This window comes from Phytophthora infestans, genomic scaffold (genome assembly GCF_000142945.1).
Source record: "Phytophthora infestans T30-4 supercont1.13 genomic scaffold, whole genome shotgun sequence".
Classification (NCBI taxonomy): Eukaryota; Oomycota; class Peronosporomycetes; order Peronosporales; family Peronosporaceae; genus Phytophthora; species Phytophthora infestans.
The window spans coordinates 1,612,499-1,640,277 of NW_003303746.1; the positions used below are offsets into that span (position 1 = coordinate 1,612,499).

A 27,779-nucleotide genomic window follows, 5' to 3' on the forward strand; every position below is an offset into this window, starting at 1 on the left:
ACGCCGTGAGCTCCCGTATCGCTTGGACGTACTGTGTATACTACACTCAAGATTCAAGCCCACTTGGGGTCGTGAGTATCTATCTCATTTGCATACAAATGTTGTTTAAGCTTACTTCGTACTGGAGGGTGCGCATTGTAGAACGCCGGCCAAGATCGATCAGTACCCTAGGTGTTCGGCTAGCTGACTAGCGATAGGGCCGACCCCTCCACGATCTGAAAGAATAGCCCCAACATCTAAATGTTTAGGACGAATTGAATGACAAATACAAATATTTGTCCTTAAACCCTTTCTCTAGGACAAACGTATGGTGAATTACAATGAAGCCACGTGAAAAACAAAATTACCCGTAAACTTTTCCTTATCTTCCAAATGGTGGGGATAGGGTAGGGCTGCATACTAGGTGCTGTCATACCTGCATCTGGCCTGTGATCATACAAGCCAAAGCGCACAGTTGCTTAGGCTCTAGTCAGAGGCTGGATGTGAATAAGGCTGCTGCATTGAATGCCAAGTAGCTAGATAGTTAGGCAAAAACGCAAGTTCCATAAAAGAAGAAGCAGGGAAACAACATAGGCATGAAAGAGAAACAAACATACGAAGAAACAGTAAGAAGGCTTAGTGCCCACTTCAGAGTCAATCAAGGCAAGATGCAGCAAAATTATGCGTTATCAAATACACCTTCTATCCGAGTAATACCTGCAGGCTTCCTACAAGACCTACCCTCCCTTCAATGACCAACACTCTTCTTCAGGACACAGTATTTGGGTAGCACTTCGGAAGGGGGGGCATGGAGAGCTGCTTGCACAAAAAGAGCGGATCTGGTGGGCACTGTGCTGCATAAGTGTAGTCAGCCCTGGTGAATCTTACCTCAAGTCGTGACCACTGACCCGTAGCCTGGCACGTCACTCGTACTAAGCATGTTTACACTGATTAAGCTTTTGCAATTGTAATTTTACTAAGCATGCTTACACTGATTAAGCTTTTGCAATTGTACAGTTTAGACTGTAGACGGCACTAGTCAAGCTCTTCAGGCTATTCAATAGCTATTGGTTTCCTCATCATTTATGACACCAAACTTTGGCACGCCAAAGAAGGGTCTTATAAAAAGAAAACCAATATCGATGGGATTTCCAATTTTGGCGAAAATGAAGTCCGATTTAGCTCATTCGTAGCCGTTTGACCCGCTGTAAACTCTAGAAAAAATGTCAATTCGGAGTCCCAAAAAGCTTTCGACCTTGGGTTTGCAGAATTGGAATGAACATCGCAAACAAAGCGTGAATGTGATTGGTTGGTACTTGTGACGACTATAAAAGCATATGTTCAATAATAGCGGTAATTTATTTTGCATTAGCTTGTATTTTCAATTATTTATTTTCCGTTAGCTCCGGATTAATCCATTACCTAATATATGTAAGCAAGATACACGTAAGTGCGATTATATTATATTTACGGAACCTTTGGAGTTGAGAATATCATCTACTGTATCGAACTGCTTGTCCCGTCGACCGCGAGCAGTATGTATCCGCGGTAGATTATGTTTGAGGTCCCGGCCGGGTAGAGTGAGGCATGGGATCTACAAATGGAACGGTGAGCAACTATGAGCGGGGTCTGAGCTTTGGTCAGAGCTGGGTTTCAGGTAGCTGCCATCCGTTGTGAAACCACTTAAATGTGGCGAGTGTGCAGGGAAGATAAGATGCCGGCATCCTAATCCAAACTGTAGCCGCTACGCACTCTGTAGCCACTACGCACTTTCGATCGGGCAGGGCTCTCAGTTTGCCACTTCCAACCTTCCTCTTCCTACTCAGCAACTGCGCTGGACCATGTCCTCTACTGATCGAAGCCTGCATCCCGCCGCTGTGCATAGCCTGTCTCCTCAAACCCAAGCTACTCGCCCAGTAAGAGCTCCTCCTGGTAAAAACATGATCTTCAAAACAACACAAGTTGCTCGTTCCCCACCAGCCTTGGTAGTAGCTCACTTCGCTGCTGTGCGTAGTGATCGCTTTGCTACAATCATCAATCTGGGTGGGTACCAGTACACTCGCGCTTGGTCATCGCGCCGAAAGATTGTATACCTATGCAGTTATTACCGTGGTAGACAGTGCAATGGTAAAGTTGAGCTCCGTGCAAATACAATGGAGCTTACAAATTTCGTTTCATATACATGCCGTGCAGAAGCTGTAGTCGCTAACGACCCGGTGGATATAGTGAGGGAAGTGCAAGTCGCTGTCGATGAACTGGCCCGCAATCAAATTGCGCTGTCTGTTACGCAGGCCTCGGACAATACAATACGAAATTGTACTGCAAGACATCGAGTCCCATAATAATAACGGGAATATGATGAAGTACAATAATAATAACGGGGCCAATATAAGTATATTGTGGCCTCTAACTACCAAGTCTTCCTACTCATTAGCGACGAGCGAAGTCGCGTTCCACATGTCGCAGTTCACGCGAAGAAATGCTAACATCTCAAAGTTTGCAGAAAGTATGCATGACCGCTGAGGCGTCAGAATGAGCTTGCACTGCAAAAACAGTCTTTCAACTGTGTTCGAGGTGGGCGGCACCACCTTTGCCAGCTCATGAAAGCTCACACCCGCAGCACCAGCCGCTCGCATCTGCTTCCCCCCTCGTAGAATTGCGCTGGCGTAATCGCTCGTCGAGCGCTCCTTCCTCTTACCAGTTGCAGCATCTGGCTCCACCACCAATCGCTGGACTGCGCGCGACTCAGACGCAGTGAGCTTCGCATTGTTGCAAATCTTGACCAAAGCTGCCTCAAAGGCCGGCGCATGGACGATCTTCGCCGCCGGACGCAGATGGCTCGCCATAACTGGGTAGTCGTCAACAACCTGGTCAAACAAAACACGCACGTCCGCCATGCTGGTGTCCTCGCGCTGGAGTGTCTTGCAGACACTATCGAGTTTCTTGAGGTGCTCTAGCAGGTTTGCTGCTTGCGGTAAGAACCGCAAAGCTGACAGCGGAAGTCGCCTTGGCCCTTGTCTTCGTAGAAGAATGCGCAGATATCACGGTTCGGAGCCATCGTGGTCAAATGAAAAGTGAGGGAGTGCTGTGAGGCTTCGGCTCGTTCTCGTGTCTGTGCCTGCCAGCCAACCACTTGAACGATTGGCGCGAAGAGCTAGTTGCCTCTAACATATTGGTATAAACCGGTATTGTACTGATATTATTGGATCAATATCATATTATATTGACTTTGGACAGATCCAATAATAATAATTGTAGCCGGATAATACAGTAATTACGGGATTGATATTATTTTTTCCCACCCCTGCTGTTACGACTATTTGGTCTCAAATAGAGGAACAATTCTACGGGGGAGGTCAAATGCAAGTCCTTGTCGGACTATCGCGCGAGCAAGTGCTAAGTCGTGTGTATCGTAAACGCAACCGTCATTTTGGCGGCAACATTCACGGACGAATTGAGCTTCCACCTCTTTCTCGCGTTCAAGACCAACCGCAAAACGTTTTTAGTTTTACTATATTAGTGGCATTTTGATGACAGCGGCAATCCCAGTAGAATCATCGGCTGGGCTCATCCAGAGCTGATTGCTTTGCTAAAGTACTCGGGAACAACGATTTTGCTTGACGGCACACTTACATGTGTGCCCCGTGAGTTTCGCCAATATGTGGTACTTGTGGTGCACGATCGCTCTACGGGGTATTATTGTCCTGTCTTTTACGTGTTAGCTACACGACAAACAATGGATTCGTATTATGATTTTCTACATTTCATCATGCAAGCTACTGACCAGCAATTGGAACCTAGGGAGGTAGTATGCGATTTTGAGAGGGCTTTAATTGACACAATTGGAGTGCAAGATCCTGTAGCAGACATCATCGGCTGCCTGTTCCATTTCAAACAGGCACTTCGTCGTAAAATCCGTAAGCTTGGTATTCAAACAGGGCTGCAACAATCGCTATGACACCCGGGGTACTGGATATGCTCACAGTAGTGCCAGAAGCACAAAGCGAGATTGGAGGTATTACCTGGGTCATACGCCAAATTAAAGACAGCTAACGTTGCGTACGCTCGATTAAAAGAGCGAGCATTTTGGTCCTACTTCAAAAGCACTTGGCTTAATATGTGCAAGACTGACTTGTGGAATGTACATGGGATGATGAGCGGCTAGTTGCACGGACTTACAATCCTTTAAAAAGATTTAACCGAGCATTAAACAGAGCGTTTGTAACTCCGCATCCGAGTCTTACGACCTTTGTGGCCACCATTGAGGCTTTGGCTAGAGGCCACGTTGCTGGTATTGCTACCATTCGTGGTTGTCGCGCTCGCGGATGCCCTCGCGAGTCAATCCAGCTACCGCAACCGGTTGAACTTCCTGTTGAAGAAGATATCTCAAGTGGAGATAAAGACGATGTTTATGACGGCGCATCCAGTGAAGGTGGAGTGGACGGTACCGTCTGCGATGACGACGACGAGGCTGGAAATGGCGGCGACGACGATATGACAGGCGAGTAGGACAGCTAGAAAACGACATATGCTCTAGTAACAATGCACTTCGCAGGGATGCACCTAATATTCTACACTTAATCCAAATTGCATTTACAAAAGGCACGGCATTTGGTAGGGCCTGCATTAGCGGTCTGGTTCTCCATCTGACCTGACAATCAGGCAATACCCAATTACGACCCAATAATAAGCTTACCGTATCCGCACGTCCGTCGATGCTGGATGATTGTGAGTCCGACTCCCGTCCCGTGTAGGAAGGCAGATCTATACTTTCGCCTACATGTATCCTCCGGGGGGAGGGGGGGCGGATCAAAACGTATGGGCTGGATAATAAAAACTATAGCTGCTGATAAGAATGACACTTTCTCGGCCATGACGAATAGTGCACGCGTGTTGTCGATGCCCGCCTCGTGAGTTGAGTGCTCGTCGCTCAGATCCATTCCGTTTTTGTTCCTCTGCAAGCTACGTAAATCCGCATCGCTGTACAACTCCGTGCTGAAAATCGCCATGTCTCCGATTAGGAAAAGATGCGCGTATGGTGCATCGTCAAAGTTTGTGGAATACTGAAAGTAAATGAAAGGTGTCGACTAAATGTACTCATATTATGATCTAACCGTCACCAGTCTGTAATATCTTAGCTTGGCCAACTTCTGGATTTTTTAACTCGACGTAGCCTTCGGCTCTAGCGCATGCTCCCCATCTCACAATTTGTCTGACCATTATCAGGATACTATTACAGTACTTAAAGGTTTCGTGTAGCACCATCGCGAAATACACAAGATGGTACAGTACGTGTTATCGAGTCGATGTCTGGTCAGTAATTTTGTGGCATATAACTTCAAAATCTTGACATACATGTAGCGAGAGAACGGAAGCCAATCCTCGATGAGCTCGATGACCCTCCAAAAAAACATAACTATTAATAGCACGTCCCGTGTACTATATGTCTATTTTTACTGTGATCCTTGAGCTCGTCTAAGAAACACCCATGCGAACAGATTATTTAGAGCAGTTCACGTTTCCATGCAAGACTACACCTTTTTTTTTTCTCTTTTAGATTGCTCATTCCAAGTCTACACTCCAGCAAGAAGCGGCCGTCTTTGCTGCACACGCGGCTTGTCAACCTGGCGTAGCAGTTTAAAGATACCTGTGCCGAGAGGAATCGGAATACCCATGATAATACACTCGCTGACCCCTACAATAGCGTCCGTGCGCGAGTGGACTGCAGCGTCGAAGAGATGGTCTGTGGTCTTCTCGAACGACGCCAGCATGAGCACACTCTCCTTCATCTTGGCGATACCGAAGCGTGTGATACCCAGCACCTCGCCCTTGAACGTCATGATATCCGACAGCAGCATCAAGTGGCGTCTGTCGATACCGATACCATACGCACTCATGATGTAGTTGACCTCGGAGCTGATGAGTTCACGCGCAGCCTCGATCCCGAGCGTCTTCTCCACTTCGATAATGTGGTTCGAGGTGGTGTGAAGTCCGTCCACACCTGGGATGCCCATGACTTCAGCAAGACCGTAGCCCTCTACGAGCAAGTGCAGCGACTTGGCAGCACTCGAGTCCTGGACTTCTTCGTAGTTGATCACTGCGCGGTTCACTGTCGGGATACCCTGCACAATCACGCCAGGAAGTTCGGCCTTGAGCGCCTGTAGAGCAAAGTAGGCACCACGTGTTTCTCCCTTGGCGCCCTTGTAGTTCGGTGGCGCTAGCAGACGGAGTTTATCGGGACAGCGAGCGTTCAGCAGCACATGCTGCTCCTTCAATAGACGCAGCACAGCACGAGGACCGACACCCACGGCATTCAAGATACTGTTGCGCACAGAGCGCGCCGTGATGTTCAGATGGAGCTGCTCGATCGCAGTCAAGTCCAACTTGACCGACAGATAGGCCTGATCACGCGCAAAGACTTCCTTGATGTGGACTGCGATCTCTCCCAGCGTCGTCTTCTCGATGCGGCCCTTGACAATACGCGCCGATCGCTCGTCCGTCTTGCACACCAACGCAGCTGTGATAATAGGCGTACTGATGATCTTGGACGCGTTAATAATCTCCTTCAGACGCGGCACACCGAGCGTCACGTTCATACTAGCAACGCCAGCAAAGTGGAACGTCTTCAGCGTCATCTGCGTACCAGGCTCCGAGATCGACTGGGCGCCAACAGCACCCACAGCTTCACCCGGCTCCATACCAGCGCGGTTGTACTTGTACAGAGAGATCTCCAGCAGCTTCTCCACCTGTTTAGTCGTGATACGACACACATTGTGCGATAAAAGCCACGCAGCCTCCTCCTTCTCCTTGGTGCCGTCCTCAGCGGCACGCTTGGTCCACTCCGCACGAGACTTGGCAGTCTTAAAGCGCGTGCGCTCCCACTCCGGCAGACCCACTTTATCCAAACCTTTCTGCTTGTACGTAGCCACGTCCAGACCCAAGTCTCCGTCCGAATCCTCCGTATCCCCATCCGAGTCCTCAGGCTTCGCAAGACGACGACGACCATGAGGCTTCGTCAGCTTCTCCAGTTTCGTCGAGATTTGGATTTTCTTCTCCTTATTCGTGTCTCCAGTCTGCGTCTTGGTCTTCAGCACACTGGCCGCTTCGTCGTCATCGAACGCCTTCTCCAACTTGGAAGCGTACGTCTTCACTTCGGTATCCATCGACTCAATGCCACAACTCGTGCGATTGGCCGCGATCTCACTCGCAACGGAGCCTAAGAACTCTTCAATCTCGATCAGAAACTTGCGTCCAGTCGGTAAGATCGCTTGGAACTGAGAGCGCTGAACGACTTGCTTGCCCAAGCGACGAAGCTCGAACGGCAGCAGCGCCGGCGACTCGTGATCAGGCAACGTATTGCGAATATGTTCCAGAAGACGGTGGAAGTCCACAGGTCGGTCGTCGCCTTCCATGTACGCCGGGTTCAGACCATCGTCACCGTACGTGAACTGCACCACGGAACCTTCCGAGTTGCGCACCGTTTGGTCGTATTGGCACGACAGATCCTCCAGCGCCTTCATCAAACGACGAGCCATGTAGCCCGTCTCCGCCGTCTTCACTGCAGTATCGACCAGCCCTTCACGTCCGCCCATAGTATGGAAGAAGAACTCGGTGGCTGTTAGTCCGCTGTAGAACGAGTTGGCGACGAAGCCCTTGGCACTGGCATGCAGAGCGTGCGGCAGGAAATGCGGCAGCGTGCGGTTCACAAAGCCCTCGGGCACACGCTTGCCACCAACAGATTGCTGACCCACACACGCCATCATCTGCGAGATATTAAGAGCGCTACCCTTCGAACCACACTCAGCCATGATACGCGGGTTGTTGTGGAACGGTAGCGTGCGCATACACTCGGCACCGGCAGTCTCACGTAGCTTACCGAGCAGCCCGTTGAGTTCGCTCTCGAGTGATTGAATAGCATTGCAGCCAGGCTTCAACGACAGTTTGCCACGTCGGTATTCCTCAATCGAGTTGTTGGCAGCGTCGTAACCAGCTTGCAGAAGCTTCTGCTTCTCCTTCGACAGCTCTTCGGACGGCGTCACATCGTCAATACCGATCGAGAAGCCCTTAAAGTTGCCCAGCCAACGCGCACAGAGCTTCGCCAGACGATTCATGCATCGCGCAGCCTCGTGGGACCCATGATCCCGAATCAAGACGTAGAAAAGACCCTGTTTACTGCCGTCGCCCAGCGTCTTCTTGCCCAAGTTCCCGCAAATGAGCTCGCTGTTCCGGAAGCACACGTAGCCATCTTTCCAGCACATGAACTTGTTGCTCGTGTAGTTGCGTTCCTTCAGCTCCAGATTCGCCAGCACCTTCGTCTGCGCGTTCGGCTTGACCAAGAGACTGATCACCTGCTTCCCCGTCCACAGACGCACTGGCAGGACAATCGCCGGAGGAGGCAACTCGATGTGTTCGTTCGCGTCGCTCATGATCGATATCACCTGGCAGAACTGCTCGCGATTGAAGAAAATGTTCTTCTGGGTCAGCAGATACGACGCAGTGAGGAAATCCTGCGTGGCTGCGACGAGCGGCTCGCCGTTTCGAGGCGTGATGAGGTTCTGCTCCACGCCCATGAGCGTAATCGCCTCTGTACGAGCCTCCTCTGTCTGCGGGAGATGCATATTCATTTCGTCGCCGTCGAAGTCGGCGTTGTACGGCGAACACACGCACTCGTTGAAGCGGAACGTACGCCACGGCATGACCTTGACACGATGCGACATGATGGACATCTTGTGGAGCGAAGGCTGGCGGTTGAACAGCACAATGTCGCCGTCTTCCATGTGTCGCTCCACGATGTCCCCGATCTTGAGCTCATCGGCCAAGCTGGCGCGATCGCCGTACAGCAAGTTCTTCGTGAACTTCTGTCCTTCGATGCGGATCACATTGGCGCCCGGGTGGACGTGCGGTCCGTTCACGACGCATTTGCGCAGCTTCTCGATGTTGTAGCGCGTCACCTTCTCCGGGTACGTCATCGTCTTGGCCACGTGTTCCGGAACACCCACCTGGTCAATCCGAAGGTTCGGATCCGGCGAGATGACGGTACGACCAGAGAAATCCACACGCTTGCCCGACAAATTGCCACGGAACCGACCTTGCTTGCCCTTGAGACGTTGACAGAGCCCGCGGATGCCGGTCTTCGCTCCAGGAGGCTTCACAAGGCCTGGGGTGTCGCCATTCATAAGCTGCGCCACCTGAATCTGCAGGAAATCCCAGTCCTCCATCACCATCTTCAAGGACGCGCCCTTCTGCAGAGCGGCACGTAGCGCAAAGTTCACCTGCACGATCTCCTGGAGCTTCACGGTGATGTCGTCCTCGTTACTGCCCGTTCCGCCGTCCATAGCCACAGACGGACGGATGCACACAGGCGGCACCAGAACCGAGTTCAGGAGCAGCTTTTCCGGTCGTCCGCCGTCCGCGTCCACCCACAGCAACTCGCAGTCTTGATCCGGGATCTCCTTGAACAGCTGCTGCACCACAAGCGGGCTCAGATCTTCCTGCGCCTTGGGCAGGTGTGCGCCGATCTCCGGGTTATTAGCCTGCGCCTCGGCGAACTGAGCCACAAACACGTTCCTCAAGTCGTGCGTGGCCTTGGCGCGGTATTTCTCGTGCACCAGCTTCAACGTGGTGCTTGTGATCTTGCGCACGGTGCCGTTAATGGCGTCGCAGTGCGGACATTTGACTGTCTTCTTGCACAACGTCGCAATCTTTTTACGAAGCCCCACGAGACGCAACACGTCGGCTTTGGGGTCTCTCATTCGTCTGAGGAAAAGTTCTCTTTCAGTCGGTGGCAGTAGCACGCGGCTGCAGCACTTGCAGATATTCTGGAGAATCTCCGTGATGGCCTTAAAGTAGCCGATGTGGAACACCGGAAGCTCCAGTTTAATGTAGCCAAAGTGACCCACACAGTCTGCCAGCTTGAGATGGCACGTTTCGCATGTGTCCTTCTTGTTGGACACGCCCAGTCGCTTGTCCAACACGCCGTTGCCTTGGGGCTCGCGCGTCTGCACCTTGAAAAGGTCTTTGGACTGGACACGCAGCTCCGACATGCGCATCATGTCCACATCCGACAGAAGACCGAAGTTCAGGTGACTGATCTTGGCAGGACGGTCATTCTCCAGCACGAGCTGCTTCACCAGCGGATTGCGCCGCTCGCCACGCCCGCCCACGCGACCGCTCTGCATGACTCGGAATTGGCTGAATGGTGCTGAGGATTATTGGTTGATGGAGAATGGGTACATGGTGCCGGTTCCGGCAACTGGTACCGGTATTCTTGAAACTGTGATCTTTTATACTCAGGGATTACAAAAAAAAACTTGAAGTGTCGATAGTTTTGTAGGCTGCTACAGCACTGTGAAGCTGATAATCAATAGCGATTCGAGTGATCAGATCTCATCTGTGGCTCAGTCGAATCCAAGATATCTACGCCAGTACAAGAAAGTGTACGGTAACATGGACATCCCGCGACAGTTTGTTGTGCCGGTGGTTGGGCTTCTGCATAGATTACCATTCACTTTTTGTTAAGTTAAGTGACTGACGTTACTGTAAATTGTGGCACGGGTGCGGCTCTGCTGTCGTGTGTTATTTGTGGTTGTCCTTCTCCCGTGTTCCTGTGAGAAGTGTTTCAGTGTCGACAACATCGGTATATTCAGTTCAAGTACTGAAGTTCGGTATTTAGCACTTTTCGTGCAATTATTATAGCATAGCAGCAGCCATCCACCATTTTACCGACAGAGCTTCCACATTGATGTTGTCATCTTTGAGTATGACTGGCAAATTGCCAGTTGGCAATATGAAAAATACGAGTATCGAATCGATTTTCGTATTTTTTTATTTACTACGATGGATCTTGCTTGGTACTAGATAAGTTAAAGCACTTCTCGAAGTACTTTTTAAATCTGAGTAAATCATTAGACAGCGAAAACGACAGCATCGTCCCTCAGCTCTTTGTAGCTATCTACCACGGGCTAGCGTTACCGATCTTCTGCATGAAATTTCCTTCATTCATCGGCACATTGGCGCTTCCGAAGCTCACGGTGTTGAGTGAGCGGCGCGCAGCGTCCGTCATCTGGTCCCACATGATGAGTGGTTGTGTTTCTCCGCCCTTGTCCGTACTGTCCAGCGCGTGGTTGACAGGCCAGTTGCTCTCGTAGTTGACTTTGGCGGTGTTACCGGTGCGGTTCCTGCCTTTGGGGGTGCGTACTTGGAGTACCCACTGTGAGCGGACGGCGTGACGGCGAGGATCTTCGGATTGGCAACATCAGGATTGTCAATCCACACGATGGCGGTGGCCCAGACCCGTGGACGGTGAGTCCTTTGGGAAGTACCATTAGTACATGATGGCCCATCGTCCTTTGTGCCAGGTAGAGCGACCGTAGACTTGCGATCCTTAACCAGATCCCTTGCAACCCGCGCTAGGCGCACCACTTGTGGCCAAGCCGCCGCTCGTCTCTCCGGCCGCGTTCACAGCAGGGTACGGGTGACATCCGTTAGAGATGTGGAGTTGGGGCTTGAATTTGACGGCCGCTTTCTCGGAGATAGACACAGGTGAAGGCTGACCGAACGGACGGACTTGGTCATGGTTGAGGGCACCGACGTCGGTAGCAGCAAGTGCGGCTACGATTGTCACGAAGAAAATGCGAAGATTCATCGTTCTAGGAGCCGATCAATTTTGTGCGTAGTTGGTGTCTTCGGGACTTGGAGATAGAATTGGAAATGAGACCATAGCATTTCAACTTGGAAGAAGCAATAGGCCATGCAGCTCTACTGCAAAACTGCGTTGCTACTTCCGCTAGACGAGATTGAGCATCACCACGTGGAAGCGAATGCCTCCACTGCACTTTGGAGACTGTGATAGTATAGAGTGCATGTGCAACACACTCAGTACATCGTTCCACTTGATCATGTTGAAGATAACGCTAGTCGCACTGCGTCCATAGAGGAGCCACTTGTGGACCACACACCACAAGTTGCGGCTAAGCGTGTCGAACAGATAATTAACAAAGTGAATTTGCGGGTATCATGACTCAAGAAATTTGAAGCGACGGCAGCAAGTATTGGAGTTGCCAGCTCTGTTAATCTATTAATTGTGGCTGTCAGAGGTGACGAATTGAAATATGTGAACCTTCCTTACGATTTATAGGGAACTCTGCAACGCCGAGTTGATCACTACCAGGTTGTGATTGAAGCTTTGTGATTTCTACATGTAGTTCAATAACGCGAGTTGTGCGCTCGATAGACTTTTGGTAATGGACTAACAGCAAAGGTTGATTCTACTGTAGCAACTGCTTAGTCACAGTACCACAGTGTGGTCCATATTCAGTGAAACTCTTTTGTACAGACAGGTCGAAAGAACTCGACTACCTCGAACCGTAAAAACGTAAAATGAATTGCTTCCTGGGCTACTGCATTTTGATACCGACCTTTAAATATTTTCATAACTAATGTTTTGTCTATAAGGGCCTTATGTCTGGGAATAAAATGCGAGCGATTCTATTGGCTAAACCAGAATTGGCCAGACACCGACGGAAAAATCAGGGCATTCAAGATTAAAGTATTTTTTTTCTCGATCAAGTACTCCTTTTAAAAATGACAAGTAACCGATCCTAAAGTCAAAAGTAGCCGATTTTAAATTTTCAACCAATTCGCTAGAAATACTGTAGTGCAAAACAGAATTCGGTATTAAAAAGGTCGCGGCTTTTCTCTCGCCGATTCGCGGTACTCGTTTTGATCCAGACCGACTTGCGTTAGTCAAGCATGTTATTAATAGGGTCGGCTCTCATTTTGCTAATGTTTGCTAGTTCATGGACCATTAATTACCGATGCTGACACCATCTTCCGTTTAGATCTAGACTTTAGCGGAATTCAGAATTCGCTCTTGACAAAGGGCAGAGACCTTTATTATTTGACTTGCAACTTAAACTCAAAAGAGAAAAGCTACTATTAGTCATACGAACCTACTTCTTCTTCATTTGATAATATATTAAAAATCTGGAAAAAGTAAACAAAATGAAACTTTGTAACGTTAATTTTGAACATTTTGTTACATTTGATCGGCTTTGGTGTCCAAACTCTCAGTACTAGTAGATCCGCCTTCATTATACATTCGAAATTCTATTCCGTTGCGAGCTATAGAGCGCTGAATCTAAGACAGCGGAATGAACTCCTCGCAGACAAGTGCATTTTCCTTAGCTTAGGTAGCATCGTTAGATAGGAGAGCCTCTACGTGTTGAATTTGGACGAATGCTAGAAGCTCGATCTCGATATGCATACTAGAGTTTGCGTTTCCTTTTCATGTTTCCGTGTTGGTAAAATTGTTTGCGGGTCATATGCGAACCAGGTCAAACTTTGGGCCTACCGTCAGATATCTCATTTGTCATGACGAAGAATCAGACGCATTCACAGACTAGGAGTTTCAAGATATGGAAACGTATATTTCGGAATAGATAGCAACCAGACGCAACGGCAGCAAGAGCAGCACGACTGCAGTTCGCGTCTTCGTTTGCCAACTCGAACCGTCCAAGAATCTACCCCTCTGTCCGTGACAATGCCGTCGCCTCCGTCCCCCGCGATCGCTGTCGAGGCCAACCCCACCCCCTCGGAAACGCCTTCTCCCCAGCCCGGGCTGACGCCTGCGGTAACTGCCCCGACTTCTCCTCCCACCGAGCTGCTTCCGGCCCCAGCGGTGTCTCTGGCCCAGGTCGCCCCGCCATCCTCGGCTCAGTCATCATCGACCCCGGTGCCAGGATCGCCATCGACAGGTTTCGCAACGGCCTCGCTCGCGCCAGCAGCCGGTTCACCGGACGCGCGCGTCCGTGCGAGTACGCGCGTAAAGAGGAGGAAGAGTGCGGCGACTAACGCGGAGGCGCGGCGCCTGAAGAAGCGTCTCGTAGTCGACAAGGAGGAGGCCGCAGCACAGGCAGCGCGAGCATCCGCCGTGGCACTCGGCACCCCGTCAGCGCCGACGATCAATCCCCTTCGGATCCGTTCGCAGCCCGCGGTGATGACTACACCTCCAGCCCCCCCCCCCCGCCTGCTCAGCACACACCTTCCCCGTCGGCTCGGTCATACCCGAGCGACGTCCTGCGGTCCCGGTGCCGCCCCTAGCACCCATGCGTTCGGCTACAGGAGCAACAGCGGTCAGCGATCGCCAGATCACCGCCCTCGGGCTCCATCCCGAGCCATCCAGCGATCCAACTCCTGCTAGCGCACCTCATCCTTGCCTGGAGCCCGTCCAGCATGGGCACGCCGGCGCCGGTCAGCGGCCCGCCGCCTAGTCAGGCCTTGCCTAATCGCCCATCGTCGCCCAATCCCAGCGACACCTTAACCGCGACGGTGGACCCGAACGCTGCCCGCTCTACGACCTTCGGCACCGGACCAGCGCTCTCTCAACGTGAGCCATTCGACCTAGCCAATTTTCTCAGCATATTCAACGCAAGCTCCAACTAGGCCACTCCTAGCGCCCCCTCCCTCTACGTGCGGCCGGACGAGGCTCCAGTTGTCCAGCAAAGTAACCGCCCAGCAGATCCCCAGTCCGGCACAGCTCCCGTTCCAGATGAGTCCCTACACTTAACACACGATCCAACCTCATTGTTCTCGGCATTTCTGCAGTTCCTTCAAGCCCGTCCGTGAAGAACAGTGCATGAGCCTTCAGCCATCACCACCGTCACCACAGCCGTTGGAACCGTGCAGATACCTTCCCCTTGGACATTCGTCAACCTCCCGGCCTACTACCGCCCGAAGCCGTGTGCGGCCTGCGCGCGGCCAAGTTACCACCCTCGGCGCTGCGCGCCAGAGGAGACTTCGTACCTTTAGCCGTCCATAGCCTTGCCTCTCACCGGGCATACGCTTTCTGGTAGACACCAGCCGGTGAGCACGAGACACCAACTTCGTTTGTCTTACGCATGCGCATGTTAGAATGCGTGCACTTCGACGACCACCTAACGATTATCGGGGCTACCGCCCGGCTTCGCTTTGGCCGACACGGAGCGTCCATTATGCACTATTGCCGCGCCGACTCTGCAACTCAGCTCGAAGCTGGGTCATCCGACACTAATCTCACCCTTGACTTCGGCTCTAACGCCGCACCGCCTCCGCCCCCATCATGCAATACGTACTTCGACCTGCTTGGAGAGGTGCAAGGTCTGCTCACCTTTGCGCACGCCGAATGGCACGAGATATTCACGCGTCCCTTGCACCGCATTCGCCAGTTCGTCGTCGCCAACATGGACGCGGACCCCAATCATTCGCCGATGCGCGTCCAACGGACACTGACGAAGTAAACCAGCACCTTGGGTCTGTGTACGCTCATCTGTCCAGCGAATCTCCCTTCTGGTGGCGGTAGTTTTCGTCCGCAGCAACGCGAATTGAGTTCCGGTTCATTAGGTGGGCCATGGCTCTCCAAGATATCGCCAATACAAGCGGCACGCACTCCGCAACAGCTCTACCCAGACCAATCGCGCCTCCCTCGGACGTTCGTCCCCATGCACGCAACCGCCGCGTGCACCAAGGCGACGACGCGCGTCTGTCTTCTCGCCCGAGTGGTATACCAGTCAGCGTGCGCGCCATCGTCCCACGTGACGCTGATGGAGTGGAGCCTTGTCTGTGTTTCTTCGGTGGGGGCATGTGCTCCGGTGGAGCCCCGGACACGTGCGCGGCGGGCCGGAAACACACCTGGTCAGACGGGCTCCCCGCTGCACTGGCGAGCTTTGCCACCAAAAGGTTCGGCCGACGGCAGCCGTCCGACCGGCGCCGCGCCTGATACTGCCGAGGTAACGCTGGTTCGCCAATGCTTCGGTACCCCAGACTCAGCCGTAAGCTGAATAAACATGCGTATACTGACCATCTGAGTTCTAGTGAGCCACACGGGTTATTCCAACAGCCTATCACACTTGCCGACGTGAATCCTGGCAGCCCTGCCAACGAGGACATTGCCGTCGATGCGTGTGCACCAGCTCAGCCTGTTCAGCCCAATGCCGATGAGCTGCCGCCCGCTTACAGCGTTGGCCATTCCACCGAGGATTAGGGTTCGAGCACCGAACAGCTCCCACTTACTTTAATTTCATACGCGCCTTCCGGTGCCAGTCACAGCATGACGGCTGATCGGCATTCATCCGCGTGCTCGCCCTCGGCCGCGCACCGCATACTAACCCGCACGCTTTCTTGTTCCACAGTCTCTCAGCGCCTATCCCAAGGGAACAAACAAGATCTACGCCCATCGCCGTCACGCGCAACGCTAGCACGGATTGGCGACTCAGGTCTCCAGCGCGCGAGACGCATTTCGCAAAGTCAATGCGCACTTTCTCGTCAGGCACACTGACATTCCCGTAGATACGACACCCAGCCGCGACATGCTCGACAATCCCATGCAACATGCAATGTCTGAGTTTATCCGGCGCACACGAATGCCCCTCAAACAGCTCACCGAACTAGTTCGCTGCCAGTCACCCACAGACTATCGGCCCAATAAAGCATTACAGCCTGACACTCTATTGGTATCTTGCCAAGGATATGATCATGTCGACGATCTCCTGCGTATCGCTTCCGAGGGTTCCCGTATGCGCCTCACCTCTCCGCTCCCCCCGCAGCGGTCGTTTACCCGCAACTAACCGTCGGCGTCGCAGCGCATCCAGGTCTTGCGAGCCAACATAAGGAAAGAACAGGATGCCTCTTCGCTGTATCGTTGTAGATGCAGACATCAAAATGATTTGGCCGGAGCTATTCATCAGCCCGTTCGGCGTGGTCGACAAAGGCGATGGCGACCCACGCGTCTCGGGTAGAGCTATCCACGACCCCTCTTTCCCCGAGGGAGATTCGGTCAGCTCCCACACGAATGCAGACGACATCCCATCTGTATCATTCGAGAACTGCTCTAGCGTTGCACAGGAAATCATTCGGTTTCGCCGTGCATCCCCAGACAAGACCGTCAAGTTAATCGCCGGCGACGTCGCGTCCGCATACTGTAACGCGTGCACTCACAGCGAGTGCGTATTCTTGTTTGCGGGTCACATCTCCGAAGACAACGCAATCGACATCGACCTTTTGGTCGCGTTTGGATGGACCGGTAGCGCCGGAACGTACAGCATCTTAGGCGGTGCGGTGGCCTTCATACACGGATCATGCACCAACGCCGCATACCCCACCGGGTTCTATAACTACCACTGGGTCGATGATCACGTAAACGTCGCACCCGACTCCGGAACGAACTGCAACGACATTGAATGTTCACTGCGCCACGCTATGACCGTTGTGATGGACCCTTCCGCTGTTAACGACGACAGGTTTACGCCATGAAGCGTGAGGCTCAAGGTGCTGGGTCTCGTCTTCGACACAGAATCTGGCACGGTTGCTATGCCAACGTCGATGATCTTGAAGGCCAAACTTCTAGTAGCGAAGGCATTTACGCAACTACCCTCTCTCGTACCGAGTAACGCTCACTTTTGGGGTCCTTTCGCCTTGTTGCCACGTGCGTAAGACCGGCACGCATGTTTCTACAGCGTCTACGCTCCGGCGAGCGCGCCATCCACCGCACCAAGCGCATCTCCTTGTCTTCGACGATGAGAGATGACCACCTCTGGTGGTGGCACATTCTCCGCTCATCGTCGCTCAGCGGCGTCCCCCTCGAGTACTTCAATTTAAGTCCATCCCCCGACGTCACCGTCTATACGGATGCATCCCACACTGGGATTTGCGCAATCGTTCCATCGCAGCGCTTGTACCTCACATACCCATTCTCCCCTTCCGAGCGAAGCCTCATCAGAAGCTTCCACCTCGCTTTGTCTAACGAGTTCGACATCAACTATCAGGAGCTTCTAGCATGCGCATTCGCGGCCAAAACGTGGGCCCCCCTGTGGCGCGCCAGCCAACCTCAGGCAAGTCTCATTCATGTTCATTTCCGCATTGACAATACCACCGCCGTCTCGTGGTAGTCGAGAATGGCTTGGAGAAACACTCGTGCACATCCGCCTCCTCGGCGCCTGGGAACTACAATTTGGCCTGCGTTTTACAGCGTCACACATTCCCGGGTCCGAGAACACCACAGCCGACGCAGGGTCACGTCGGTGGGGCGGTGGCTCCCACGCCCTGTTGTTCACCGAGCTAACCCGTGGTTGGTCACAGGCACCGACCCCGTCGTCCATCGAGGAGCTCGAGACAGTGTGGCTATATATTTCCGCATACACTCCGTTGCCGCCTCCTCCCTCCGATCGTACGCCCGTTCCTTCAGCTACTGAAAGCAGTGGACCCACCGGCGAGGCATCCCCTGGCACCTACGCCTTGATTTAGACGAGCAAGTGCGCACTATCTCTGATTTCATCATCGACGCTCACGAACGCGGCTTCGGATCGAGCAGACCAGCTCAGAGCTCCACAATTAAGTCCGCGCTTCATGGCATTCGCCATTATCTCAACGCCGCCGGGAACGACTTCTCAGCAGGCCGTCCACAGGTCCGCATGCTCCTGCGCGGGTGCGCAGACACGACGCCCCCTCGCAACAAAAATCTTCCGTGTCCGTCGCGCTGCTCGAAGAGTGCCTCAGGTCCCTTTCCCTTCAGGACCGTGCGGACCAAGCTATATGGAAGGGTTCTGAGCCTGGCCTTCTTTTTCGATCTGCGCCGGTCAGAAGTTGCATCCACTACATCTACGACATTTCGCTGGTTTGCCCTTACGGCAGCAGACATTGCCGTGGTCAACGCAGAGGGGGCAACCACAACGGATCCCAGGACGGCATCGGCGGTGTACATTCGACTCAGAGGCTCCAAGACTAATCAAAACGGCCCACCGGTTCAACGCATGCTCTCACGGTCGGGACACCCATTCTTGTGCGCAGTGTTAGGCGCGCTGTTGCTCCTTCGATCCAAAGGTAGCTTGCCGCCTACCATCCCGGCAGCCGTGCTCCTGGATAAGGACGAGAGGCTCCGCTGCGTGACGGCGGCCTGCGTCGCCAGGGAAATTCAAGGTGCAGCCGCCCGCCTGGGCAAGGATCCTCGACAGTACAGCACGCATTCGCTCAGGGCCGGCGGAGCCACGAACATGTACCGAGCCGGCGTGGATTCGCTGACCATCCAATTCCACGGCCGCTGGTCGTCGGACGCGTTCAAACTCTATACGCGCCTGTGCAAAGACTCAGTCTCCACCGTCGCCGCCAAGATGGTGAGTGGGGCTACTACCCTGGCAACGTTACAATGACGGGAATCCAGCTACCACCCTATCTATGGGGCTCAATCCGATCCGGCATTCGGCTTGTGACGCGGTAGTTTGGTAGCCTCTATTTGTAACGACAAAAGTATTGACCCCAAGTCTGAGCGTTTTAGAAGAAGGAAATGTAAAAAAAAGCTATCAACAGAATTCGAGCATGACCCACCATCGTGCTTCGACAAATATCTATATTATAATTAAACCACTACGCTACAGTAGCCACTTGCATCATCACCAAGAGCAGCACAAAATGATCTGAGGTTGTATTCAAGCTTCTCTCTTTTATGTTTCCAAGTGTCTGCTTCATCACTTTCGATAATCCTTAGCGTCACCAAGATGTCCAAGCAACGCCGCAGCCGATGTCTCTTCCGTCTCCGCAACGCTACCGCACCGAATTCGGCGTCGCTCGCGTTTCCAGCAACTGGTGCTCATGTCGAGTTGTCCCTGGATGTGGCTTCATCAAAGGCGGTACCTCCACCGACCTCAGTTACGCTGTAGCCGCGACGCCAGCAAAATCGGCGGAAGAACACAAGGTTCGGCGAAAATTAATCAGGGAAACGATTAGCAAAGCGACCTCCTAAGAACGCGTCGTCGTCCAATCACGATTCGGCGTCGACTCCCGGTGCAGCGCCAACAGGTCAGACGCGGAAGTGCTTTAGGTGCAAGGACTCAACTGATGGTGTTCTCCAGAGCCCACTTGCGAGCACACCAGAGACAAATAAGCTAAATGGTCAACACAAGAAGGTCTCAAAGGCCGTAGGGGAAGTTGGAGTGTCGCCAGCTTCGATGCAGACCAGCCCAAATAACCAGCAGGGCCAGAGTGTCTCGGCAGGAAGCGGGCCGCTGTCGTGCGTTGCCATCGCTGCACTATCCGTCGACTTCTTTATTAGCCTTCCATAAGGTTATGAGCCCAAAGCACGACTCGTATTGAAGTGTAACACGTCATACGGCTCGGCAAATTGGAGACTACCAAAACAATCCCGTGGAACCTGATACCGACATAATTGATACCTGCGACGTGTGAGAATCTGTGACGTGTGTCAGCTTCAATTTGTTGTACCCGTAACATCAACGTCCTAGTAAAGACAGCTGAAATGAACCCCGACGAACATATGAAACTAATTCGCGCACAACGCAACCTTGCGTTGGAAATCCTGGCTGCTACAACCGAAAAATTCGCTGCTCATCACCACAGGTTAACGGCCCTGCGTGCGGAGATCGCTGAGCTACGCTCGCAGGCCAATACCCCTGTCAACATGGCGAGAGAGATGAAAGCATTGCGTACTGATCTCGCCAAAATGCTGAACACGCAAGCGGTGGAACAACCGCTATTACATGCTGAGCTCCTTAAGCTCAGAGCTAACGCCAAGGCTACTTCCCATCTTCATGCTGAGATATCAGAGCTCAAAACGACACTACAATCTGCCAGAGGCGGGACAACTACTGTCCTACAAGCTCGGACGGCCGCGATTCGGCTTTCCCAAAACTCAAGGATATTCTGTGCCGCAAGTTTAGCGGCAGGAGGTCTCCTCCAGGCTTTGAGAAATTTATCCTTGAGGAGGAACAGGCCGTCTCTACTGAATCGTTACTCAACGGAGCCCACAGCTCAAAGCATTAATGCTGGTCATTTTTTAGGAGGAAAAGCTGCCCGTTTCTTCACTCTAACTTTACTCAATGGCGCATAGAAAAGAGCGAATGCAACTACGAAGTTTCAAGCTCAAGCTACGGTCTGAGTTTGGCTCTAGATTGAACCAGGTGCAGCTCTGTAAGTGCCTCACCTCTGATAAGCGCTCCCAGGACACGTAGTCCGAATACGTAGACTATATCTAGTATGTGGTCCGCCGAATGACCAGCGACTACAGCCTTCTTTTTTGAAGACGCTCGGTGCGAAGGCGTGCCCGGAGCTTGCCAGCACCATGATTGCTCGGATCGACCGAACAAATCACAATTATTTAGTAGAAGTGGATCGTATGCTTGCGCACTTGGTTGATTTGCGCGGTGACGGGCGCAATCGTGGGCAGTCTGGCCGACAGCAGGCACCCAGCGACTCGCAAGACAAGAATAACAGCGGCTCACGCGACCAGAAGAATAAGCACCAATTCACGCAAAAGCAGCACCACCAGCGGAATAACCATGATCAAGCCTTCCAGACATCTGCTAAGTTCGATACGACGACTGTGTGTTATGTGTGTGTGACAATGAAGGACATCGTGGGCCCGATTTTTCCGGCCTCAAACGCCTCGAAGCCACTCTGAAGCAGCAAGACGAAGCGCATATCGTGGCGGCTACGAGTGATGCAACGGACTCGATGACCGAAACAGTGACAAGCGACATTGGCGACGCAGGTTTATGGTATGCATCATCCAGCAGCGGGGCTAATGAGCCCGCACTAAACGAATGGATCCTAGACTCTGGAGCAACCCACCACATGGGCGCAGACAAGAAATTGCTGTTCGGTGTGGAGCCAGCAAGTCTCCAAATTAAAGTCGCCAACTCCGCTACAATGACGGCAATTCTCAAGGGCAGCTGTCTGCTGGAAACCGTCGTGGCTAGATCGTGGCGAGCTATTCTTCTGTCGGATGTCTATTTCGGTGAATCCCTTGGCCAAATCTGCTCTCACGAAGTCATCTTCAACGTCGTGTATTAAGTTTCCATTCGATGCTGGACATCGAACAGGCCGAAGCGGCGGGGAGTTCTAAATCGTCTCGACGAAGGGGACGAAGGCGGTACGACTGCACACAACCCGGGCGATGGTAGCGCCGCTGTAAGTGGAGAAACCTCGGCGACACAGAGCAGAGTGACGAGGAAGGGGTTCCGGAGGACTAAGGACCCTATATCCCTGCTGGAGGTCTTAGGCGCGTGTTTTGTAGAGGTCGCACCAACCGAGCGACTGGCTTCGAGCTTCTACAGTCTTTTATTGACGCACTTGCAAGCCCAGCATGCATTATGCTGACGACCCGAGCAGACGACATAAAAGAACCTCAGTCGTTTGCTGAAGCCATGCAAAGTGAGCATCGGCAGCAGTGGAAGCAAGTTATGGACAAGATATGGTCAGACCTTCAATCAAACGGGACGTGGGAGCTAGTAGAGGAGCCGAAGAATGCCAACCTCATATCGTCTAAGTGGGTCTACAAAATCAAGTTTTCAAGCACAGGGGAATTAGAGCGCTTCAAGGCCCGACTGGTTGGGAGAGGCGTTTACAAAAAATTGGAATTGACTTCGAGTCGACCATCCCCCCCTGTGCTGAAAATATTAAGCTTACACTTCATCTGTATGCTGGGTGCACGGGGCGGGGGAGGGGGGGCAAAGCCGCGCTAAGAGGACGTACCCAGCGCATACCTTAAGTCATTACTCGACAAAGACATCTACATGAGGTTCTCTACTGGTACGACAGCAACCGGTGACAAAAGAGTCTGGTTGCAGCTTACAAGACTTTCCGGTTTGAAATAGACGAGCAAGCTGTGGAATGACTTGGTCGACGCGTTCCTTAAGCCTAAGAGGCTCTCGCGAAGTAAATGAACCCGTGCATCTACCTCATGCGTCAAAATGGTGCACTGTGTCTACTAGGTCTCTATGTCGACGATTCTTTTTGTGACCCAACACAACAAGCTGTCAGACAACGTAATGCTGCGAATGAGACAGCGGTTTGACGCTAAAGTTCTCGGTGAAGCCCAGAAGTGTCTCGGCGTTTGGATTAAGTACATGTCTGAAGGGATCGTGCTTCACCAACAACCGACAGTTGACGGCTTACTGAAACAATTCGAGCGAAAACAGTGCAGACCCGTGTTCACTCCTATGGAGGTCAGTTATGGATTCTTCGAAGCGAATGGTGAGCCGCTTGAGGATACTCAGCTAGTACGAGAAGTAATTGAGACCTTCTAAGGTTTTCAAATTGCACCCGTCCCAATATCGCAGCTGTGGTAATTATGTCTAGCAAGATTCGTGGCTCACCTTACGACGACGACCTGGCTCGGCATCAAGTGTGTCCTTCGCTATATCAAAGGCACTGCAAAAATGGGGCTTCTTTACAAGTTTGGAAAGGCCGCAATTCTGCGCTACAACCAATAGTACACTTCGACGAAAGCTGGGCCGGGGACTCTACTTCGGCAAAATCGAGCAGCGGAGCTGTTCTCCAAGCCAACTCGATGGCTATCGCATGGTCTTCGTGCAAGCAGACGACAGTGGCGCTATCAGCTATGGAGGCCAAGTATGTCGCTGCAAGCTCGGCAGTTCAAGACTGTATTGACATTCACAAACTGCTGCTTAGCTCAAGCTAGTTCACGACGAAGTTTCTATTCTTCTACGAGTCGACAATCTATCCGCCGTCAAGTCCATAGAAGCACTATAACACGCGACACCTGAGAATTAAGTACCATTTCATTCGAGATGATATTGCCAACAAGAGAGTACGCGTGGAATACTGCTTGACCCAACAACAGCTCACTTACCTGCTCACCAAAGTAACGAAGCGCGTGATCTTCAGTCGTTTGCGCATCATGCTTCGCCTAACGGCATTCGCTCAAAGGAAAGTGTTGGAAACATAGTTTGCGTCAGCGATGTCCAGCACATGGAGTCATTGGAGGCTCCATAGATGTTTGTGCCGGCTGAGATGCTCTAACACGCAAGCTCATTTGAGTCCGACCGAAGGACATGCACTTGTTTGTCACGAGTAACGATTTGAATATCTACTACTTTCTACAATTCGTAGAGGAGGCTGCGAGGGTTAGCCCTTGTGCATGTAGTACGGAGCAGCCCTCCAACGCTTTCCCATTCTCACGTTCACTTGCCTAAACAACAATCAACTTAAACCTCCTACATCGCCGCACTCCCCGTCGACTTCTTTATAAGACTTCCATTTTCTATTTTAGCCTAACATAAGATATCCAGCAGGATCGTGACGAAGTAGGGGCGCTAGAGTGGAGCGTATTGGAGTCTAAGCTGGTGGAGGCATGGGAGCTGGGATGCAGTGTGTACTTTCATTCGGAGCTGACTCAAACGCTTTCTGGAACCTGACTGTGAATGTACGTCAGGTCAATACTCAGACGCTGCGATTGCTATGGCCAATGCCCATTTTGTAAGTCATTATGGACTACCTTACGGAACTTCTTCAAGGATACTGACAGTTTCTTCTCTCGCTATACAGTTAAGAGTACTTTTTTCTTTTCTCACGGACATGGCGATTTTTACTCCTACTCGCGTCCTAATGGAAGGATCGGACAGCGTCGCGTACTGCTAGTCTACCGTTCAGGAAATGCTCGAGTAGTATCCCTACAAAGAGCTTCTGATCTGGCGGCTATAAGCTCTTCTAGGCTACGCTTCCTGCGAAGAAGGCCTACATAAGCTGCTTCGAGGCGTTCACCAATTTTGCGCCAAGAAGGGACTAAAACTGAACCTTTCCACGATGTTTTCGCTTAAAGCTAGGTGGCGACCCTCTGTGGATATACCAAGCTGAAAGTCACGCTGGAGTCAAACGCGTTTCCGGTAAGGAGCAAGCCGCGGCGCTACCCTGCTGAGCTTCGTGCGCTAATGAGGAAGCACGTACAGGAACTGATCGATGCAGTTTTGTGCTGTCGTAATCGTACAGCAAATGGTGCTCCCCTCCGCTCATCGTCAAGAAGCCGAAGGCCAACGATATCAGGATGTTCGTTTTACGTGCGGTCAAATTATCTCTAAGAGAGGCGTTCGCCATGATGCGGCTCGGATTTCCGCCCGTAGCGTTCTTCACGTCGTCGATCAATGTCGACGACGGAACACTTACTCGTTCGACGCCAATTCGATTGACGTCGGCTGCATTAACATCGTAATCAGGTCGACGCGACAGCGCGTCGGCCACCACATTCAATCCTTCAGGTTTGTACTCAACCTGGAAGTCGTACTCCGCAAAGAACGACAACCATCTCACCATTCGTTGCGAGATTTGCGGAGTCTTCACTGCTGTTCGCAGTGAAGCGTGGTCGGTGTAGACCACGAGCAGTCTACTCCCAGGTAAATACACTCGGAGCTTCGCGAGTGCATACTTCATGGCAAGGAGTTCCTTGTCATATACAGGGTAGTTACTCTCAGCTGGCTTCAGCCGACGCGACTGGTAGTAGACGGCACGATCACGGCCCTCGCGATCGTGCTGCATCAACGCGCATCCGATCACTAAATCGGAGCGTCACACACGATGTGGGATGGGCGATCTTGGTCAGCCACTGCCAAGCTCGGCGCCTCAGTAAAGCCCTGCTTGGCTGTATCGAAAGCCTGCTGACCCTCAGCAGTCCAAATTCACTCAACCTCCTTTTTCAGGAGCTGTGACAGCGGGTAATTCTAGACGTATTTGCACAAGTACGTTGCAAGTCCAAGAAACTGCCTCAGCTCCTTCACGTTGGATGGCGTATACCATTCATTGATCCCTCTGACCTTTTCTGGGTTACGTTCTTCCCGACGAGACACCCAGGGACAGGTATCTCGCTCGCCCTGAAGATAACTTCTTCATGTTCGCATAGATCTTATGTATACGCATAAGCCGAGGTGCTCTTTTTGCACCTCGACGTCCGTCGTCCCGTCCACAGCCCGGCGGTGAACGAACACGTCGTCGAAGTAGCTCGGTGCAAAGTCACGCACTAATCGCAATAGATGTATAACACATCTATTAAAGGATGCAGGGGTATTTTTTAGTACCTGTGGCATTACGAGCCACTCCCAAAGCATACTGCTTGGAGTGCTCACCGCCGTGAGAGGAATGTCCCTCTCACGCATCAGGATCTGATAGAGCCCGTCGCTCATATCAAGAGCACTATAGATGGTGCTCCTGGCCATCGAATCGATGATTACATCTTTTTGTGGTATCAGCGTCTGCGCCGGTATCGTCGCATCGTTCAGCTTGTTGTAAGCATGAACGATGCGCCATCCACCCTGTGACTTCTTGACACAGAACGTTGGTGCGTTGTGCGGGGACTTTCATTCCCGCACTTGACCCGCTATACGACGACTTTCAAAGAGGTTGTCGATTGCCTTTACTTGATCACGCGGCAGTGGCTACTGTACTTCGTACACCGCACGAGGTCAGTCTCGTGCTGTATGCCTTTGTCCTACGGAAGTTCCGCAGATGTCGCTTCCGGGGGCACTTCCTTGTGCTCTAGTAGAACATTATATAAAAAGACTCGACTTCAACGAGTCCCAACTCTGCTCGTCGAAGCGCTGCTTCTTCATCTTCGCGCTAAGAGTGTCATTACTCTCAGCGGTATTCGCAGCGTGGAGCTGCCTCAACTCCTTCGCTTTCCATCCTTTCGATATCCGTAAGGATGCATATCGGTTCGATGCGCCCATCGTACAGGCCCTTCGCGAAGCGAATCCAGCCAATGACTGGAAGCGACATCAGCTCCGACGCACTCGTCGGATGATTATCCAGTTGCATTGACCGGTACTAGAGACCAGTACGGGTCCGCGTCAAGACGTTCAACGTCTCGACGCACGACGTCGTCTCCGATGTCTTCCCGGAAGACATCGTTCGTATCGCCTCGGTCCCGGACCGAGACTTGCGCAGCTTTCGTCGCTTGCGCCGTTCTCGTCCAGGCCAGGACTTGGACCGATTTCTGCTGTAACCGTCGGCGGATTCTTTCCGCGGACGCGAATGATCAAGCCCGGCTTGATTGCATTCCGCTTCGTCGTGCAGCCCGGCCGCACGCGAGCACGCAAGCGTTTTCAGTGTTGGTCGTTTGCAACCGCTAACACTACTTGCTGCGTCGTCAGCTCCCGAAGCTGACGCGCTGTCATCACCTCGACGCCTTTCGGCGGACTCCTTCGTGATTTTTGAACCAACCACGACCGTGTCAGCTCCCGGAGCTTCGCCGACGTCACAGCTACTGCCTGTAGCTAAAGTTGTATATTCGATGCGTCAGTCCTCGGGACCGACGCACCACCGTCACAGTCAATGTCAGTGACTTGAAGTCCTTCCATACTTGATCGATCAACTCTCAGGTCAGTGAAGTAGGAACGTGTCTTAAATCTGATTTCCGATTTGACACAGACTCAACAGCTGCCTCAGGCGTTGTGACTTGTGAATGGGCACCGGAGTCTGCAACGTATGGTGCTGCCGCAACAGTAGGATCGGATGCACCTTGCGGTGCATCCGCGACACTTACAGGGCCATCGCTCTCCGTTGTGATATCTTGAAGAAACCAGCCGTTTTGTCGCGTTGCGTCCGAAGGGTACAAGTGTACACTTCTTCCAGCTGATCACTGGATCATGCAGTGCAAGCCACGGCATGTCGAATACCAAGTCAAACTTACCGTCCAGATCCAGGACGATAAGGCCTTCCACAAATACCCGTTGTTTGTACGAGAATCGCACGCGTACTACGCGCTTCTCCGTTCTAATGGTGGCACCTGTTGCCAACCGCACCTCCAAAACACCTCGATGTGTTTTAGCTACGTCGAAGTTCAGCTTCGGGAGCCTTTCGAGTCGAACAAAGTCGTTCGACGAACGTGAGTCAGCCAAACCACAAAGAGAGCCTGCTCTCTTCAACGTCACTTTCAGGATGACAGTATTTGACGTGTCATCTTGCTTCCTGCAGCGATAATCTCTCTCGCTGGGGGATGCAGTCCTCAACGTCGCGTGTCCGTTGTAGAT

At 52.2% G+C, this 27,779-nt stretch overlaps 1 protein-coding gene and 1 pseudogene across 1 annotated transcript; both read right to left on the bottom strand.

Annotated features, from left to right (window-relative positions):
- Positions 1-5,552: 5,552 nt before the first annotated feature.
- On the bottom strand, positions 5,553-10,157 carry PITG_08383 (DNA-directed RNA polymerase III largest subunit; the record flags this gene model as incomplete). Its single annotated transcript, XM_002903724.1, has 1 exon — positions 5,553-10,157. One exon carries the CDS (start codon positions 10,155-10,157, stop codon positions 5,553-5,555), a length of 4,605 nt encoding a protein of 1,534 aa, XP_002903770.1.
- Positions 10,158-10,933: 776 nt separating this feature from the next.
- Positions 10,934-11,623, bottom strand: PITG_22852 (annotated as a pseudogene; the record flags this gene model as incomplete).
- Positions 11,624-27,779: the final 16,156 nt, after the last annotated feature.